Source organism: Solea senegalensis, unplaced genomic scaffold (genome assembly GCF_019176455.1).
Source record: "Solea senegalensis isolate Sse05_10M unplaced genomic scaffold, IFAPA_SoseM_1 scf7180000015406, whole genome shotgun sequence".
NCBI lineage: Eukaryota > Metazoa > Chordata > Actinopteri > Pleuronectiformes > Soleidae > Solea > Solea senegalensis.
Window position 1 is genome coordinate 32,501 of NW_025321314.1, and position 19,085 is coordinate 51,585.

General features: G+C 44.3%; 2 protein-coding genes across 3 annotated transcripts in view; one reads left to right on the forward strand and one right to left on the reverse strand.

Moving 5' to 3' along the window:
• Positions 1-1,914: 1,914 nt before the first annotated feature.
• Positions 1,915-12,826, reverse strand: amd1 (adenosylmethionine decarboxylase 1). Its single transcript, XM_044017417.1, has 9 exons — positions 12,510-12,826; positions 7,439-7,525; positions 6,616-6,742; positions 6,423-6,525; positions 5,004-5,046; positions 3,945-4,089; positions 3,759-3,851; positions 3,526-3,681; positions 1,915-3,422 (listed from the first exon to the last, which is right to left on the reverse strand). Exons 1-9 carry the CDS (start codon positions 12,620-12,622, stop codon positions 3,279-3,281), a joined length of 1,011 nt encoding a protein of 336 aa, XP_043873352.1. The 5' UTR covers positions 12,623-12,826; the 3' UTR covers positions 1,915-3,278.
• A 753-nt stretch (positions 12,827-13,579) lies between these two features.
• The window catches only part of cdk19 (cyclin-dependent kinase 19), a 47,591-nt gene continuing 42,085 nt past the window's right edge, over positions 13,580-19,085 (forward strand). The window contains exons 1-2 of one of the 2 annotated variants that reach the window (XM_044017419.1): positions 13,580-13,837; positions 18,418-18,493. In XM_044017419.1, the coding sequence (XP_043873354.1) occupies positions 13,710-13,837; positions 18,418-18,493 (204 nt within the window). In that variant the 5' untranslated portion in view covers positions 13,580-13,709. The remainder of the gene's footprint in view (positions 13,838-18,417; positions 18,494-19,085) is intronic. The other variant, XM_044017420.1, reaches the window with a different exon arrangement.

Sequence of the window (19,085 nt, forward strand, 5' to 3'; positions counted from 1 at the left end):
TACACACATTATACACATATATACATATAAATACATATGTGATACAACGATAAGTACAAACATAAGGAGAGTGTGTAATATGTACACATATATACATATGATTAAATACTTGATGCAAATAACAACACAGTGTGTGTGTGTGTGTGTGTGTGTGTGTGTGAACACGCCCCATCTCTTCTTGCACTTCTCTTCACAACCACCAGAGGCCGCTGCTGCACCTGCACATACAGTATATCTGACTGTAAGTGACTGTAAGTGAGAGCAAGTTTCCCAGTTGGCAGAGTTCAGGAGCTGCAGTCATCTTGGTCCAACGATATATGGACATGGACAATCATGGACAATCATGGACAATCTGACAATGTTTGTCACAATTTAACAATAAAAATACACTTTAGAAAGAAACGTTTCACAGTTTTTTCATGTCTTTTAACACAAGTTTAGACTTTTCAGGACATAAAGAAAAGATGTGAGCTGCAGAGAGCAGGACAAAGTCCATGTCCATCACAGTCCTCCACATGTGGACTCCTGCTGCTATGCCATGTCTCCAAAACTGGATTATTCAGAGTCAAAGACAGGTTCACCTACAGACTGATGTCCCTGACTGTGAGGACAGACTGATGTCCCTGACTGTGAGGACAGACTGTTGTCCCTGACTGTGAGGACAGGTTCACCTACAGATTGATGTCTCTGACTGTGAGGACAGACTGATGTCCCTGACTGTGAGGACAGACTGATGTCTCTGACTGTGAGGACAGACTGATGTCCCTGACTGTGAGGACAGACAAGGACAGACTGATGTCTCTGACTATGACAGACAAGACAGACTGATGTCCCTGACTGGGAGGACAGACAAGGACAGACTGATGTCCCTGACTGTGAGGACAGACAAGGACAGACTGATGTCTCTGACTGTGAGGACAGACTGATGTCTCTGACTATGAGGACAGACAAGGACATGATGTCTGACTGAGGACAGACTGATGTCCCTGACTGTGAGGAGAGACTGATGTCCCTGACTGAAGACAGACTGATGTGGACAGACTGATGTCTCTGACTATGAGGACAGACAAGGACGGACTGATGTCCCTGACTGAGGAGAGACTGATGTCTCTGACTGTGGACAGACTGATGTCTCTGACTGAGGACAGACTGATATCCCTGACTGTGAGGACAGGTTCACCTACAGACTGATGTCCCTGACTGTGAGGACAGACTGATGTCTCTGACTATGACGACAGACAAGGACAGACTGATGTCTCCGACTGTGAGGACAGACTGATGTCTCTAACTGTGAGGACAGACTGATGTCCTTGACTGTGAGGACAGACTGACGTCTCTGACTCTCTGGGTTTAAAGACACATTGTCCCTCAGGTGTCTTCGTGAGGACATGTGTGAAGACGCTGCAGCAGACAGTGAAGAGCATCGTCCTCTGACAACCATGGTCATTAGAATATTATTGTTGCACTGATTTTTCATTCATTCATTCATTCATTCATGATGAATGAGTTCATTCCACTGCAGTAGGTGGTTTGTGATGAAGACACAGTTAGTGAATATACTGTTAAAATGAGTTTTTGTACATTTAAAGTATTTAAAAAAGACAAAACTCTCCATATACTTAGTTTTGAGGCGTTTGTAAAAAAATCAAGTGTTGACTTATTGTGAGTGAAGTCTTGTTTTTAGTGTGTGACCAGCAGAGGGCGACAGAGGTCAGATGAAGAAGTGAGGAGAGTTGAAACAAAGCAGTGTTTGCACAGATAAGCATCTTTTTATTGAAGCATGGAGCTCACGGTACAGATACATGGAGCACATCTTGATCGTCCAATGAACAGCAAAAGAAAGAATTACAACCGCTACGTTTCGCCATCAGCACATCCTGACGCAGCCTGCAAGCTCCGCCTCTTACATGGGGGGAGAATGTGAAAGAAAAGGAACGTTGGTCCACAGCAAAAATACAAAGTGTTGTTTGTATAAAACTGAGTTCGTGTACAACTGAGGTCAGTGTATAAAAAAATAATAAAGTTCAAATAAATTCACACGAGTGTGCGACTGTGGTGATCGCTCACTGAACACTGTTAGAGCAAGAGCAGGGATTGGTCCTCGCCAAAAACCACAGCCATGACACACACACACACACACACACACACACAGAGACAGACAGACAGTCACACACACAGACAGTCAGACAGACAGACAGACACAGCTCATGAAGACACACCACTGACTCTGACTTCACCTCATTCCAAAGAGAAGGATGAAGGAGCAGAGGGAGCTGTCAATCAAGCACAGCTCTGGTAGTCACAGGATTGTCCCCTCAGTGGACAAAGAGCACGGGTCCAAACAAAAGAAGACAAAAGTGCTACTCCAACAATTCACAGAGGGAAAAAAGAAAAGTGAGTGATAAAACGGCAGGTTGTGCAGCGGGTACAGGTGGAATGATCCGGGGTCACCCTGACATGCTCAGACGCTCGGGCGTCCATTGTGCTCCACACATTTACTGTGGTTCAGAAAGAGACAGAGAGGATGACGTGATGAGGGGGAGAGAAAATGACGATTCATTGTTTCCCTTTGAGAGCAGGACGTTCACGGCCAGGACCAGCCGCTCGGCGGCGCTCGGACCCGCTCCGGGCCTTTCTTCAGACGAGACGGGCGGACGCGCCACTTGAACCGATGAACCGATTGACATGAAGGCGGAGCTTGTTGACGATACAGCGCACTGTAAAACAAAGACGCCTGGGTGCAGATCAGTGCACACACTGAAGGTGTCGTCACAAGGACCACAGGGTGGTGTAGGTGTGGAGGACTTTCACGGTTTTAGATCACTACTGTGTTTGTTTGTTTTCATCAACACCACACCAAACCTAAGAGGCCAAGACTGGTCTGAGCACGCCAGGGCCCCGGCCTAGTGCGGCCGGAAGCCTTGTCTGTGGGGGATGAGGGCGGAGACTTGCAGGAAGGGACCGTTGCAGTGGGCACGGGTGGACCTCCTGAAACGGAGCGCGTTTAATTCTTCTACATGCACTTCAAGACCACAGCAAGAGTGAGCTAGAATATCCAAACCGAGAGAAGAGCTTTCATGCACGAGATCTAAGTCACAGGTACAACAATGCAAACAACTCAAACTGGAGGCTAAACTCGGGCGCCGACAGCAGCGCAGCGGGTGGAGGGAGGAGGGGGAAGACGACGGGCTCTCTACTGGGGGGGGAGGCGGGCAGGCGCAGGGGGGCGGCCCCCGGCGGCTGCTTTTCTTTTTGCGCCTCTTCTTCATCCCCGACCCTCAGCTCTGCTGGTTCTGCTGCCGGTTCTTGGCGTAACTTGTGAAGACAAAATTGTAATCATTAAACTGAGCCAACTGGCGGTCGAGGCGCTTGTAGCCCTCGAGTTTCTGCGCGGAAGAAAAAACGCTGCGACACTTGGAGCTCTGCAGAGACAAACACAGGACAGAGAGAAGACAACTTACTCAGGGACACCTTCACATTAAAACTCACACAGACAGGAATGAGGTGGGCGTGGTTTCTACAGACCTGATTGACAAAAAGAGTCGTCACAAACTTCCCTGGCTTGAACACATCCACCACCTTCCTCACCAAATCGTCGTACGACGTAGCAGAGAGGTTGGTTTCGAAGCTGACATAGGAGAACTCTGGCTCAGGGGTGATGTGGATGGTCCAGTACGTTCCCTGTAGAAGGAAACACAAAAAGACTCAAGTCGCTCGCGTGACGTCCAACTAACAGACAACAAGGACGAGAGACTCACGTCAGTCTTCATTCCATTCATTGAGTATCCACAAGGGTTGAACATTGTGGCATCGATCACAGAACCTGCTATCAGGTCACGAATTCCACTCATCTGCAAAAACACCACAACGTCAAGATCCCTGCACTCACTCGGTTCAGAGTCTAGAAGAAACAAAGCCCCCATGCAGATGTGAGGTCTACTTACACGAGTGACATCACTTGCAGAAACACCATCTTTCATATAGAACTGGTCCATAATGGCTGGATCAAGGTCACTCATCAGAACTTCCAGAGTCTGGTCTGCATGCTTGTTTTCCCAGTACTCCGGTAAGTCCAGGGTAAACAGGTACCTGCAGGTGACAACACACGGACACACGGACACATCACTTCAGGACTGATGTCAGTCAACACATCTTTATTTATCTGGACGTCCATTCAAAAAGAGTCCATCATGTGTGTAAGAGTCCAGTCTATGTCAGAAGAATGTCCCACATCTGAACATGTGCATAAACACGGAGAGTTTACACTGGAGCCACGGGTTGTACACAAGAGGCTAAAACACTGCCCTCTACAGTTCAAAGTCCTGAATCACAGTCTGACGGCTGATTTAAGATCAGTCAAAACATCCCATAAACCTGCTATACTGACACATGAACATGGAGGTCAAATAAACCTGGTTAAGCTTCTCTTTCATCCACAAACTCAATAATATGGAAAATCAGCACAAATGACTTGAATCTTAAATCATGAGTTTGTTATTTTGGTAAAGTTATCATTTTGGAGTTTATTGTATTTATTTGCTTTATATTTATCCTGTATTTAGGTTGTACACACACAGATTTCTGGGATGGCCTCTGCTGTCGCGGTTACCAACTGTATCCATGAAAAGCAGTCGACCATTCGCGTGGCAATTAGGACACGCCCCTGGCGTGACGCTGTGATGCATTTTGACAACACCGCAACGTCTAATCCACACAGGATCCAGACCCTGGAGTGAGACACATCCTCGGGTGTGACTCCTGCAGCATGGGTCAATTTAGAATGTCCAATATAAAATTGGGTACCTTGCTCAGGGGTACCTGGCGGGGAGCTGAACCAGCAAATCTTTGGTCACTAGCCAAATTCTCTTTCCGCTTGGCTACCCTCACACTAAGTCATGATATTTATGGTGATGTGGACATGAAAGGACTCCTGTAGGAAATAGAGACAAAGGTCTACCCATGACATTAGCACCACTGCATACACAACACACTGCATCGCTTACCAGCAGTCAGAGTTCAGACGGCCCATACAGTAGGCTGCACCATCTGGAAGAGGAGAGAAGAAAGACCACTTAGGATTCAACACTGAATATAAACTCAGGTCTGGAGTCTATGGGACAGAAACACTACACACTTCACTACTGGAGTCTATGGTACAGAAACACTACACATTTCACTACTGGAGTCCATGGGACAGAAACACTACACACTTCACTACTGAGTCTATGGTAGAACACTACACACTCACTACTGGAGTCTATGGTACAGAAAACACTATTTCTGAATACCAGTATACACACTTCACTACTGGGTCTACTGGACAGAAACAATAAACACTTCACTACTGGAGTCTATGGACAGAAACACTACAGACTTCACTACTGGAGTCTATGGGACAGAAACACTACAGACTTCACTACTGGAGTCTATGGGACAGAAACACTACACACTTCACTACCGGAGTCTATGGGACAGAAACACTACACACTTCACAACCTGAGAACAGTTCATTACTGGAGTCAGACCAGTTTAATCCACTACAAACAAATGAATGAAATAAAATGTTTCAAATCATTCACATGAAGTTTGAATTTCACATATCAACTCTGGATTAATACTAATGAGATTAATTTGCTCAACAATTGAAGAAATATGGAAAACTTAGGTTGTAAAAACCAAAAAAAACAATGTATTGATCAGAAACTCGTTTGCAACTGTATGAAAACATGTGCAGCCTGTTAACTTTGCTCTTGATTTCTCCGTGTTTCACAGAATAGATTGTAATAACTAAGTAATACAAGTTTTATAAACTCTTTCAAATCCAACGAGAACACAGTATGAGCCTCATGTGCCTATCACATCGCTGATGTGAAACCTTTTATAAAACAATGTATAAAGATGTTCTTACTGGCAATGATAAGTCTTCAGGTTCTACTACAGTTAATAAATGTTTACAGTATGTAAAATATCATACACACCATGTGGCCTTGGTCTCAGTACGCTCTGGTCCAGGTTATGACCTGTTCTGAGTTACGGTGCTTTTCCATTATACAGTTCTAACGCTAATCGCCTCCATTACTGTAGGACTCCGCGTGGGCGGGGCCGTCATACCGCAGCTGCACGAAACTGTTTATACGAGCAAAGCAGTTGTTTTCCATGTGCTCAATCATTAGAAACAGTTCATTAAAAAGATCTATTGGGTATTTCCTGCATGAGCTGAAATACCACCGAACAGGTTGTGACTGGGCTCACGGTGGCTGGCTTTCGTTAGCGCCGTCGCTACATTGACCAACTCCTCTGTTAAATATCGACATTTTAGACATTTCCTTGCTAAATGTTGGCGATGAAATGCATGTCTTTTTGACTGATGTACACAGGAACCTGCCAATCAGTGGCCATTAGTGTAGCTACTGGTTACATACTGGGGAAAATCTGGCTGAGAAATTCCACTTCCTCCTGGAAGTTTCGATGAGGGAATTCTTGATGAGTTGGCTTCATGAAATTCTTGCGGGAGTAGAAAAAGTTCTGAGAATAAGAAACCAAGAGAGTCTGATCAGTGCCTTATTCACACATCAAAGAGAACATGGAGATATTTAGCAGCGGTCTGTGTCAAACCTCGATGGCATCGAAGCCACAGTACTCCCTGGCTAGTTCCAGCAGAGGGACCAGTGCTTGCAGCAAGAGGGTGGTTCCACACGTCTTCAAAATGAAACGTCTCTTGGAGACAAACATGCTACTCTCACTGTGGACGAGACACGGGACAGAAGCGGTTTTTAATGTGCCACTATACTCAATTACACAACAGGAATCAATCACTGCACATGCACTAACTAGCCTTTAAAGTATGTGTTTGGTCCACAGAGCCAAACACACACACACACACACACACTATTACAACCTTTGTGAAACACTGAATCAGACTAATGTGCTGTAAGAGACTGTAAACATGACATGGAAATAAATACACCACGACGAGGAGGAGGAGGAGACATGTTATAGTGAACACAGCAGTAATTACAGGGAAGGTCGGTTTTAAGACATACAATAATAACTCAAAACAATTCACCCTGGACTAGTGTTATTGTTCGAGTGTAGTAGTGCAGTGTTTGTGAGAACTGAGAATTATTAAATGTTCAGAATGGGTTTAAAACACGGCAGTTAGACAGTCAGACACACACATTATTGAACATTACATGACATGACTTGCATTATTTTGACTATGTAACAAAATGTGCGCTTATTTCTGACAAAGAGGAGCAGTTAAATACTTGTGTCACGCCTCCTTTGCATGAAGTAACGACAACAATGTAAGTAAATAAAGACCGAGATAATTCATCAGCATGTTTAGTCTCATCTCATGACCTGGAACAGTGAAAGCGCTGAAAATGATGACCTGAAAGTATCTTACAGGTAATCCTGTCTTCTTATCAACACTCACCTGAGTATATAAGCTTCCTGCTTGTCAGTCTTTGTCACACTTATGATCAAACAATGCACATTCTCCAAAAGTTTGTCCCACTCAAACCTACAAGAAAAAAGGACAACAAAAGGGCAAGAGTTAGTGCTTGGGCATGCCAGGTCACCGCGAGCAAGTGAATCACAGTAAGGGGGGAGTTCACTAGTTTTAACATAAATAAATAAATGTATTATTCTGCAGCAGAGAGGGAGGACTCCTGAACATTATTGTTCTGAGAAACTTTCAGAAATGCATCCTCAACTAAGACTTCCAGTAAAACTTGAGTTGTTATTGTTCAACAGAGCACTATGGAGAGCTGTACGTGTTTGTAAATGTGCCTGATAAATGAAATAAACATGCAGTACTGCAGTCAGAACTCAAAGGAAAGCTGCAGAGAAGTGTGTTCACTAGTGCTCCTCCCCCTCCACCTCCTCCTCCCCCTCCTCTTCCTCACAGCCCGCAGTGCAAAAGCAGCTGCGTCACAATCTCACTACAATCTTGGAAGGGCAGCCTATTCAGACTGTCCAGTAGGAGGGACAGCACAGACTGGGCCAGTGCAGAAAGACCGCGAGGAGGCGAGGAGCACCGCCGATCAATGGGGAATTCACCAGCAGCATGCTGCGTAGTTTTCCTCCTGACAGACAGATGGAGCTACAAGCCTTTCCTGAGGGAGAACAAGAAGTGTGTCCAGCGCCTTCCATACCTGACTGAAACAGTTCCACTCCGAGCAGGTGTGAACAGGCACGAGCTGCCACCTTACCGTGTAACTCAGTGAGTAATAACAGCAAGACGAATAGAGAACACCCTTCAAAATGACGCTGCACTTCACACTGACATGCCTCCATATCAGAAAAACACAGCTTAAGTGCTTGTAATTCAATTAAAACCTGCTCGTTACCAGGGCAACATAGAGACACTGCAAGTAACCAAAAACCAACGCTCCCATGTCTGACCACAGAGCTGTGTTGCATACCAGTCCTGTTCTATCTCCATAGCAACCCAACAGAAACTCACACAGCTCAGAGGAGCTAATCCAATTAGCTCATACCTGATACCATTTATATTTTAAAGACACCCAAATGAAATACTTTGTTTTATCAGAGTTAGTGCTTGTTTCTCTGACCATCACCTTTAAATGTGTCAGTGGGACACGTCACAGGGACAACCGGGGTCAAGAACATTGACCAGTTTCTGGTTCAATAACTTTAGCCTCGGTCCAACAATCAAACATTTCATACGGGGATTAAAACACTTTCCTGTATCTGTGCTACATGGCTCTTTAACCGTCAGTGTACAACACTACCTGCACTGCTCATTTGACTTGTTCACGATACAGTATTCTAGTCTCACACCATTACTTCTCAATCATCTTGGAGTGGAAAGTGGAACTTGACATCCTGGTACTGAAATTAGATTTAAGGGTACTTTATGTGCTGCAGTTATACCTGCTGTCTGTCCACACTATCCAGTAACAGACCCGTGGAAACACAAGTGGCAATGCATTTTAATGTGGATGAACACAAAGCTTTGAAAACTACTATGCAGTATCAGTGGCGAGTCCAGCATCTAGTGTGAAGTGGAATGATTCAGTTCACCTCGTACATGCTGCTCACAAATATGACACTTTCCTAGTTCTTTGTGAACCCGACAACATTTGGACTCAAAGAGGAGTGGTCTGTTGGTCACTATGTGTTCAGATAACCCAAGAAACGGGTTTAACTACAACCTTGAACAACACCAGCGATACCTGCACAGCAAACAAGTCCAAGTCAGTGTCCTCACTCCGTCATGAGGGTGAAAAAGTAAACACTTTTGACCACCAACAACAAACTGTGTACAAAGATAAACATTACAATGGCAGCCATGTTGACAGGTTTTAGCAGGAAAAGCTCAGTCAGTAACACAGGCTCCGTGAACCAGCATCTGCTTCAACTGTGACCTGTCAAAATGGCTGCTGTGCAGAGGCTCCATTATTAATGAGCAACATTTCAAACTCATGGCCACCATCCAACAAAATGTCTTCATGAAGATATGAGCGTCGTGACTGTCAGCCACAATGTCGTCTGTCTGTTTGTTCAACCATAACAAATATTGGCACAGAGCTTTAGACTCTGCAGGATCCTGACTTTCTGGCCCCTTTACGCCGGGAACTACCTGTGATCAGAGAGTGATCCTACAGTGCTTCACCACATGCATTCACACCTAGTATTAACTTGGTCTCAGGGGTCTTTCTGATCACCTCTCATCAGCAGACTACAGCGTCACATCCTGTGCGTCACCATATCAACAACAACAACAACAACAACATTAGCCACATGTAAAGTCACGCTATAGTATGGAGATGCATCAGAGACTGATTGCATTTACACTCCGACCACCTCCCAAAGTGGTCTGGCAGATCACAGAACAATCCGTCCTCTGGTTTACTTACATACTTACAAGTGGTCAGGCGCTGAAATACGACCACAGAAAACATTTTAATGCTAGGTGTAAATTCACATCCAGTGTCATTTATTTCCATGAAATAAAAAAACAGGCTTTTTAAAAATTAAAATGATTGTGCTCCAACAGTCTTTTCAAAGCCCTTTATTGAAAAACTTTCATCTATATCGCTTAATGCCACTTAAATAGAGTATTTAGGGTGAAGATAGTGTTCATACCTCTAAACACTTACCACAGCCATCACAACCTATTGATTGTGATCATAAAGATGCCTAATTTGGGAGGAATCGTTATTTTTTTTTATGACTTTTTCCTTCTATTCCCGTTTGTGTAAGCGGTAAACGAAGCTGCCTCCATTACAAAGGCCTGTGCCACACTGATGGAAGTTACACCACATTTGACCTCTTTGATTCAAATGTTTGATACAAACGGAAAAAATAAGAAAAGGTTTATTTTGTGTCATGCATTTGTTTTATTTACTAACAAACAAACAAAGAAGCAGCACATTAAACTCTTGGAACTACACGACTCACTCATATCCCCTTCTCTATTATACACAAAGTGATTTGAGGGGTGTTGCAACACGCCACAGCATTAGTGAAGACCTGGGTCAGGTCCCAGCGCAGTGTGAAATACACACCACAGGCTATTTCTGGTCTCTTGGAAGGATCAGATTTTCCTCAGAGAACGTGTGATCTCCAGGAAAGAAAGAACCGGATCAGGCTGATTATACTACACAGTAATCATGGACAAGGTTGAACCAGCAGGTTAGTATTGGACATTACATTAAAGTATAAAGACGGGCAAGTGTGAGTAACTGCACAATATAGTTCTATAGCCAGTGCAGACAGGAAAGACTACATGTTTAAGAGTGGATGTAAAATACTTGACTGACAGGACAACTTACTTGACAATGACACACAGAAAAAGGTGACAGCCACATTAGTGAATGAGTTGCCCTTGTGGACTTATTTGGACATTGGCTGACGTCCAGCAGGTCTGATTCCCTGACGGTGTCCTGAGCCATTAATCTGCCCTGTAGCTGTAAATGAATGCTGGTCGTCATTCACCCGACTGACCCCACACACACACACACACACACACACACACACACACACACACACACACACAATCTTTTCTTAAAACTCAGCACAGAGATCACGTTAATGAGCAGAAAAGTCTGGCCTGGACCTTTGCTACTGGTCATTCATTCATTCATTCATTCATTCATTCATTCAGCTTCACAAACTGGGTGTGAACTGGTTTCAAACCTGAGCAGGTCAATTTATAGCAGCTGTCAAAGAGACAAATCATTCTATAGACACTCCCTGACAAACAGGAATAACCTGCACTGAAGTGCTCTGTTGTTTTTGCAGAACCTACATCTTCTGAATCCATCCACTGACAAATACAAAAATACACGCTTCGGTCTGCTTTGGGCACAGTATGGAATAGTTTCAGTGGTGTTTAGTGGGGCAAAGGTCGGCCCGTTTCAACCACTCACATCAATTTCTTCATCAGGTCGGACCTTTTCACTGGCAGCAGCTAAGAGCCACTAAAGCTCAGTGGGGGAGACCCTCCAACCAATCAGAGGAGCTGGGAGGGGAGAGCCTGCATGGCTGGAAACGTGACCGGAACAAGCACCACGCTCATTTTGGTCATTTACTAGAATGAGCAGATGCTGGAGATGCCCTGCTGGGAATTAGTAATGTCTGAAATATTAGAGGCAAACCTCACGGTCAGATACCGAGTCTCTCAGCTGATAACTCCGCTTCTCTGACTGAGACTCTCCTGCCACCACCAGCAGCAACCAGCCCCTCTTCGCTTAACAAAACATCCCAGAATAGACGCAGAGTTCTCGGCGATCTGCGACCTGTGTGTGTGTGTGTGTGTGTGATCAAGTAACACGCGGTGACAACGAGCGGCCACATGTACGATGTCTTCAGTCAATGAAAACTACAAAACTACATTTACACCAAAACAGTAACACAGTCAACAACAACAAACAGACGTTCAGCACAGTTTGCACGAAAGCCCCAAATCAACGTGTGTGAATCACCGGGGGTGATGTTACCAGAAGGCAACAGCGGTGGAAGTCGTAGAGCAGGTGTTTGTGTCGTGCAAAGGCCCAGGAAGCAGCGTGACAAAGCTAAAATGCTCATGTTTTAGAGCAGAAGCTAAACACACGAGACTCGTTTAAGTTGCTGACGGGACGAGTCGATCGCCGTTCACGCGGGAGTCACACTGACATGTCGGCGTGTTAAACGCCGTCCACTCCCACGATGAAGAATGAATGACTTAGCTTAGAGTTGCCACGGTGAAAGGGGGAGGTGGCCATTTTCCAGTGACGGCGTTAGCTAGCTAACTAGCAATGTGCTCCGGTGACAGAAATGTGACTCCCTGCCCAAAGTGGCTCGCGGGGAATGAATGGGTGGTGGTAGAGAGCAGCGTTCCGCGTGAAAACCCCCACTTTAAGCCACATATAACGGGTTAAATGTCAAACATGAGCCGAGGGAAGAGGGCATTCATGTGGCCGGGATTCCGCCGCCATGGTTTAATGTGCGGCGGCCAAGGACTGACAGAAGAGCCGCGACATTCACATGACACTAACCTCGGGATGGTGCGGAGGTCGCCGGTTCCTTTGGTCTCATCCTGCCGGGAGAACCACACCTCCAGCAGCTTTTCGGTCCCCTCGAAGAAATGTGCACCATTTTCTTCCATCATGAGGCAACAGACAGCCAACAAAAATATTCAACGTCGGTTGTAACGTTTACAGCTTAATGAGTCCTTCCTCGATCGGTTATAATTTAGTGAGGTACAGTCCTTTAAGCGATCCAGGTGTTGATTTTCTTGAGTTACCGTCTTCCCTTTTACAGAGAATACCGTGAGTGAGTGCTAGCTAATATCGCCGGCCATACTGTGAAGAGCACTGAGTGCGGGTGGCGCGGGGGTTTTATATGCGAGCACAACGACGTCATCCTTCCGTCCATCACGTTCATTGGTCAGAGTCTGCTGGAGACACACGTGGTTGGTCCAGACACACGTCAATCATCGAGTATTTCACGCTCACGTGACTCCTTTCTATACGCGAGTATTGAAATATCGTCGGCTTGTTTGGATTGGACGTGAAATAGTAGGAGAATTAATAATGATTAATAATAATCACACGAAATAGTTGACATACATAAATATATATATACACATATATATATATAAATATATGTGTATATACATATATACACACACATAAATATTACAACACAACAATATATAAACAATATAACAATTGTTAAACTACTTATTGTATATGTATTATTTGTACTATTGTTACTATTGTTGTTGTTATAATAATACTACTACTAATAATAATCAGAATCTTTTATTGTCATTGCACATGTACAACAAAGTTATACTGTTATACTAGTATAATAGTATTAGTATTATGATCGTTATTATGATCAAGCAGGTCTATCCATGAGATATCTCGTGTACATATGAAACATAAACATGTCTGAGGAGCGTACATGAGTACGCAAAGTGCAACAAACCTCAGCGAGGAACGCGGGTTGTAGTTTTTTCACGTCAGTTTTCAAGCAGGCGAAACGCGGCGCCTGTACTCAAGAAACTACACTACCCAGAAAGCCCCGCGCGCCAATTAGAAACGTCAACGAGCCAGTGAACATTAAGCGGAGCAGACCAAAATCCCAAACAAGGAAATGGTGGGGGAATAAAACGACCAGATTATTTAATTAATGCATGTAATAATTAATATTTTATTTGATTGTAAATTAAGACGTATTTATGGGTTAGAATGGATTACGACTTCAAAACAAAGCTGGCGGCCGAGAGAGAGAGAGTGGAAGATCTGTTCGAATATGAAGGTTGCAAAGTGGGTCGAGGCACCTACGGGCACGTTTATAAAGCTAAGCGCAAAGACGGGTAAGATAACCGTGGACCTTGTTGTTTATGCTCGCGTTACAAGCGACTGCAGCATGGCTTTAGTCGACGCTCTGCTCGGCTGTGTGTCGGTCGTGGCGTTAGATTTGACGCTGTCCGAAACGTTAGCCTGTGTTTCTGTGTTTTTGTTTTCATGTAACGCACTCACTCACTCACCAAAGACACCCCCCTCCTTCCTCCTCCCCCCTCCTCCTCCTCTTCCCCACCCCCCTAAAACAACACAGCTATAGCTGCTGCTGCTGCTGCTGCTGCTGTTTGTGACACGACGAGCTCGGTCTCCGGTGATGAACGCTGCTGATCCACTGAGCACACGCACGGGAAGACACCGCGCGTCACCTGGCGCCTCAGTCACAACACTCGCGCGCCTGTTTTGTCGCGCACACGCTGCTCCTCCATTTTACTAACACGGCACGAGCAAACTTTGTTTACACTCGCATCAAGTGGACGCGCGTGTTTACAGTGTGTGACGACAGTGTGTTGCGTTGACTCTGCAGCTTGGACACAACTTTATGCATAAAAAGCTGCTCAAGTCACGTGTTTGTGACCTACTGTATATAATGAGCGTACACAGTTATTAATAACACAGATACACACGTATACAAGTATCATGGGTGCAGCTAACATTCACACGAGCCTAAAATACTGTTCCAGGGATCAGATATCTACAAGAGTCAGAGCTACATCAACTATATCAAGTGGAACTAAGCTTCTAAACCAGGTGTAAACCAGGTGTAAACCAGGTGTAAACCAGGTGCAAACATGTTGTCAGTGGCTGACTCGGTTTGGTTTGGTACACATTTGTGCGCTTCCATTGGGAGTAGCACCAAAATAACCGGCCACAGACAGAACATTTATTATAATACTCACCTGTACCGTGTGTGTATTCACCAGCAGCAACACATGCACTGGGACACAAGTTTAAAATGGTTATAATTATTTTCTCAGGTGTATGAAAGCCAATTTTCACTATTTATAAAACTTACACTTAATTTAAAAGAAATGCAATAGTAAGTCGTCAAAAGTCTCATATTGTTTTTTAGATCTCATAACTTTTATGATGATTTAGGGCAGGGGTCACCGACCTTTTTGAGACCCAGAGCTACCTGAAGGCTAGAGAATAACATGGAGGGCTACCATATTAACGTTTTATGCATTTTACCATTTAAATGATGAATATTATGCATTCAATTGCCTACACATTCATTCCAGTGCTTACTCCTAACGATTATCACGGTTTTTATAAACAATATCAAGGACATTTTACTCAGTGATCATATGGATACATGCTAGTGAGGTGAGGTGAAGTGAGCCCGCGGGCACCACGTTGGTGACCACTGATTTAAGGCCACACGGTTGGTGTAGTGGTTAGCCCCGGGTAGAACAAGTGCCTTTCTGCATGTGAATGTTTTTGGACTGTCGGAGAACCTGGAGAAAACCCGGAGAAGAAAAAAGATCTTCTCCAGGTTCTCCGACAGTCTCTATAATGTGTCCCTGCGATGGACTGCTGATCTGTCCAGGGTGTACCCCGCCTGTTGCCCTGTGTCAGCTGAGATTGACCCTCCGGTGGAGGATGAAGTGGTTTGGTGTGTTTGAGTGCTCAGTGGTTAAGACATCGTGTCTCACTCACAGTGCTGTGTGAGTGAGAGGGGGCGTGGCCAAAGAGCGGGGAAAGGCAATGTGTCCTTCTTTTAGTGATATCTTTTACATTACTTATCCAAACAACACCAAACTCATGCACTTACTCGTATTAAGACACCTGTGAAGTTTGAAATCAATTGGTTTGAGAGATATGCGAATAACACACACACACACACACAGACACACAGACAGACACACACACAGACACACAGACATGCAGTAATGCTGCAGCACTGTGAATGATAACCTCAGGAGAACAGGCGGAAACACAATACAGGACGAGCTCACGTCAACACAGCAGACAGAAGGCAGCGTCTATGGCAAACATGGAGCAAAACAAACAGTGATGAGGGAAGAGGCTGAAAACAGCAGCTAACTAGCCACCATGGCTAACACTAGCATTCATTTGTTGCTGTGCATTCATGAAGCCTCTGCGACGTCAGAGCGACAAAGCATGTGGATATGTTTACTTTCCTTCCACCTATAAACTGTCTCACTCTCACACACACACACTGCTCGCTGACCTTCACTTCTTTCTTTAACTGAGCTTCAGCAACTCTTTGTTGCTTTGCTGCTTCAACTTTATACCTCTGTAATTATCAGTCTTGTCCTTGAAACTCGGTACAGCTACTGATGGGACACTTGTTTAGACTGCAGCCCAAAAAACAGAGTCAGTGGAAGCTGACACATTAGCTAACGTGGATGCGTATCACTTCTAATGCTACACGATGGATTCAGTGGAAGACACGTTGAAATCCTATCTGAGACGGATCTCTTAAAATCACAAGTGCATTCCAAACTTCTGTGTGTGACAGTAGTTAGCGGTCTGTGTGTGACAGTAGTTAGCGGTCTGGTGACAGTAGTTAGTGACAGTAGTTGTCTGTGTGACAGTAGTTACATGGTAGTTAGCGGTCTGTGTGTGACAGTAGTTAGACAGTAGTGTGCGCGGTGATGGTAGTTAGCGGTCTGTGTGACAGTGTGTGACAGTAGTTAGCGTCTGTGTAGCGTGTGTGTGATGGTAGTTAGCGGTCTGTGTGTGACAGTAGTTAGTGACAGTAGTTAGCGGTCTGTGTGTGACAGTAGTTAGCAGTCTGTGTGTGACAGTAGTTAGCGGTGTGCGTGTGATGGTAGTTAGTTAGCGGTCTGTGTGTAGTCTGTGTGTGACAGTAGTTAGCAGTCTGTGTGACAGTAGTTAGCGGTCTGTGTGTGACGGTAGTTAGCTATGTGTGACAGTAGTTAGCGGTCTGTGTGTGACAGTAGTTAGCCTGTGTGTGACAGTAGTTAGCGGTCTGTGTGTGACAGTAGTTACTGTGTGACAGTAGTTCTGTGTGTGAGTAGTTAGCGTGTGTGACAGTAGTTAGCAGTCTGTATGTAGTGACGGTCTGTGTGTGACAGTTAGCGGTGTGTGTAGCAGTGTGTGTGACAGTAGATAAGTGTGTGACAGTAGTTAGCCTGTGTGTGACGGTAGTTAGCAGTCTGTGTGTGACGGTAGTTAGCAGTCTGTGTGTGTAGTTGTCTGTGTGTGACAGTAGTTAGCGGTGTGTGTGACAGCAGTTAGCGGTCTGTGTGTGACAGTAGTTAGCAGTCTGTGTGTGCGGTAGCGCGTCTGTGTGTGACAGTAGTTAGCAGTCTGTGTGTGACGGTAGTTAGCATCTGTGTGTGACAGTAGTTAGCGGTCTGTGTGTGACAGTGTGTGTGTGTGTGTGACAGTAGTTAGCGGTCTGTGTGTGTGACAGTAGTTAGCGGTCTGTGTGTGATCCAGATCTTCTTTGGTTCAGGTTGATGTGGATTTGTCTCTGGCCAATGTTAGTCTTAAGAAATCAGTGCAGCCACTGGTCAGTAGGTGGTTAAGCTGAATATTTGAACCACATCAATGGTCTGTCTTGCTAATTGACATTCTGTGTCTGCACTGCTGTGCATTTATATATTATAAATTTAGCTCAGACTTAAACATTTACTCAATAATCGATTCATCCGTATGAGGGTTTTTTCATTATTAATGCTAAATGTACACATTTAGCATGCGTCTGTCAAGTTTCTCTTTATAACTGGTCGGTACTGATAAATTAAGTATTAATTCAGTTTATTTCTATTCTTTAGAGTACACATACACAGGTCCTTAATAAACTGCAAAACACTGGACAAAGTGTTCAAAATTAAACTTTTTTTTATAAAGACAGAAGCTGCTCAGATATTTGTCCCTCAGTGCATTTAGATGTATATTAAAAGTCCAATTTTAGTTGGACTAAGACAATAATTCGATTTACTTAATGTCATGTAAAGTTAGTCTGATTAAAATCGAGTTGGTCTTCGTCAGGCAAACATACCTGGACAATAGTCTGATTACTCCCACATGTATACGCGTAGTCGGACTGGAGTCAGGATAGGCGTTCTGCGAATGCACTAGAGCTGCAACTAACGATTATTTTCATTTTCTGAAATTTAAATCTTATTTTCAGTTCTGAAATTTAAATCTTTATTAATACCCTGAGGGAAATTATTTCTCTGCATTTGACCCATCCTAGAATTAGGATGAGTAGCACCAGGGGTTGGGAACCCCAGCCCTTTTGACCAAGTGGAAAGGGAATTTCTTTCTCACATGAGTATAATCTTCTCACACACACATTACATTACATTACGCAGATGACGCGACTAAGGGAATTGAGTACAACTCTGCCAGGGGTGGAGTTGAACTTGCGACCATGAGGTCTGTTGCACACAGGGTACCGGTCTTAACCACTGAGCCACTCCACCCTGCACAACACAGTTTTATAACAACCTAATGATCTAGTTTAACTGTGGGTGAAATAAAGGTTCTCTGGTCTCTGTTCATGTTTCTGACTTAAATGTTTCCTCATTCAGTTGAAAGTGACTTAAGTGTTATTTGCTGATGTTTTGCATGTTTTCTCCTCTTGTGTCTACAGGAAAGATGAGAAGGAGTATGCACTGAAACAAATAGAAGGCACAGGAATATCCATGTCTGCCTGCAGGGAAATCGCTGTAAGTTGAGCTCGTTTGTGTGTTTGTTGCTGAGATGATTGTTTCATTTAAATGTCAACCTGGTGTTTGGTGGTAAACCGGTTCATACAGAAAACTGAAGTACATGAAAAATGGAACCCCTGTTTGACGGGGGACACCTTTTCACTGCTTTAGGTAACTGTGGTAGTATTTGCGGTAGTATTATAGTAGTATTTACTCCTTTTTGTCTCAAACAAAGCGTAGACTAGAGATGGATATATGACTTCCATGGTCCATTTATCATAAAAACAAGAAAACAACTTCACTTAAAAAAATAAAACTGTTAACAATAACACACTGAAGTCACTTTTTGTAACCACATTTGAGCCAGCGCACTATAGCTCTACCTCTAATGTTTGCTGCTATACAAACTGGTAAGATATCATTTCCTTTGATAGTGGGAGGATGGTACGTGTCACTCACGGCTCCTCTGTTAGCTGCTGAATGTTCGGCCAGTCCTGCTCTGTTATATAACCAGGCTCTGGTCTCCACTATAACATGGTCACTGACACTCTGTGCTTTGTGACCTTGGGGAATTGTGCTCTCAATTCCACTGATAAGAGTTGAAAAGAGG

Coding starts and splice junctions, on each gene's coding strand:
- amd1 (XM_044017417.1), bottom strand. CDS start 12,622: ATGATGGAAGAAAATGGTGCACATTTCTTCGAGGGGACCGAAAAGCTG. Junction 5,047..6,422: donor TCTCAGCCAGATTTTCCCCA/GTATGTAACCAG, acceptor CTCCTCTTCCAG/ATGGTGCAGCCTACTGTATG. Junction 3,852..3,944: donor CTGCAAGTGATGTCACTCGT/GTAAGTAGACCT, acceptor GTGTTTTTGCAG/ATGAGTGGAATTCGTGACCT.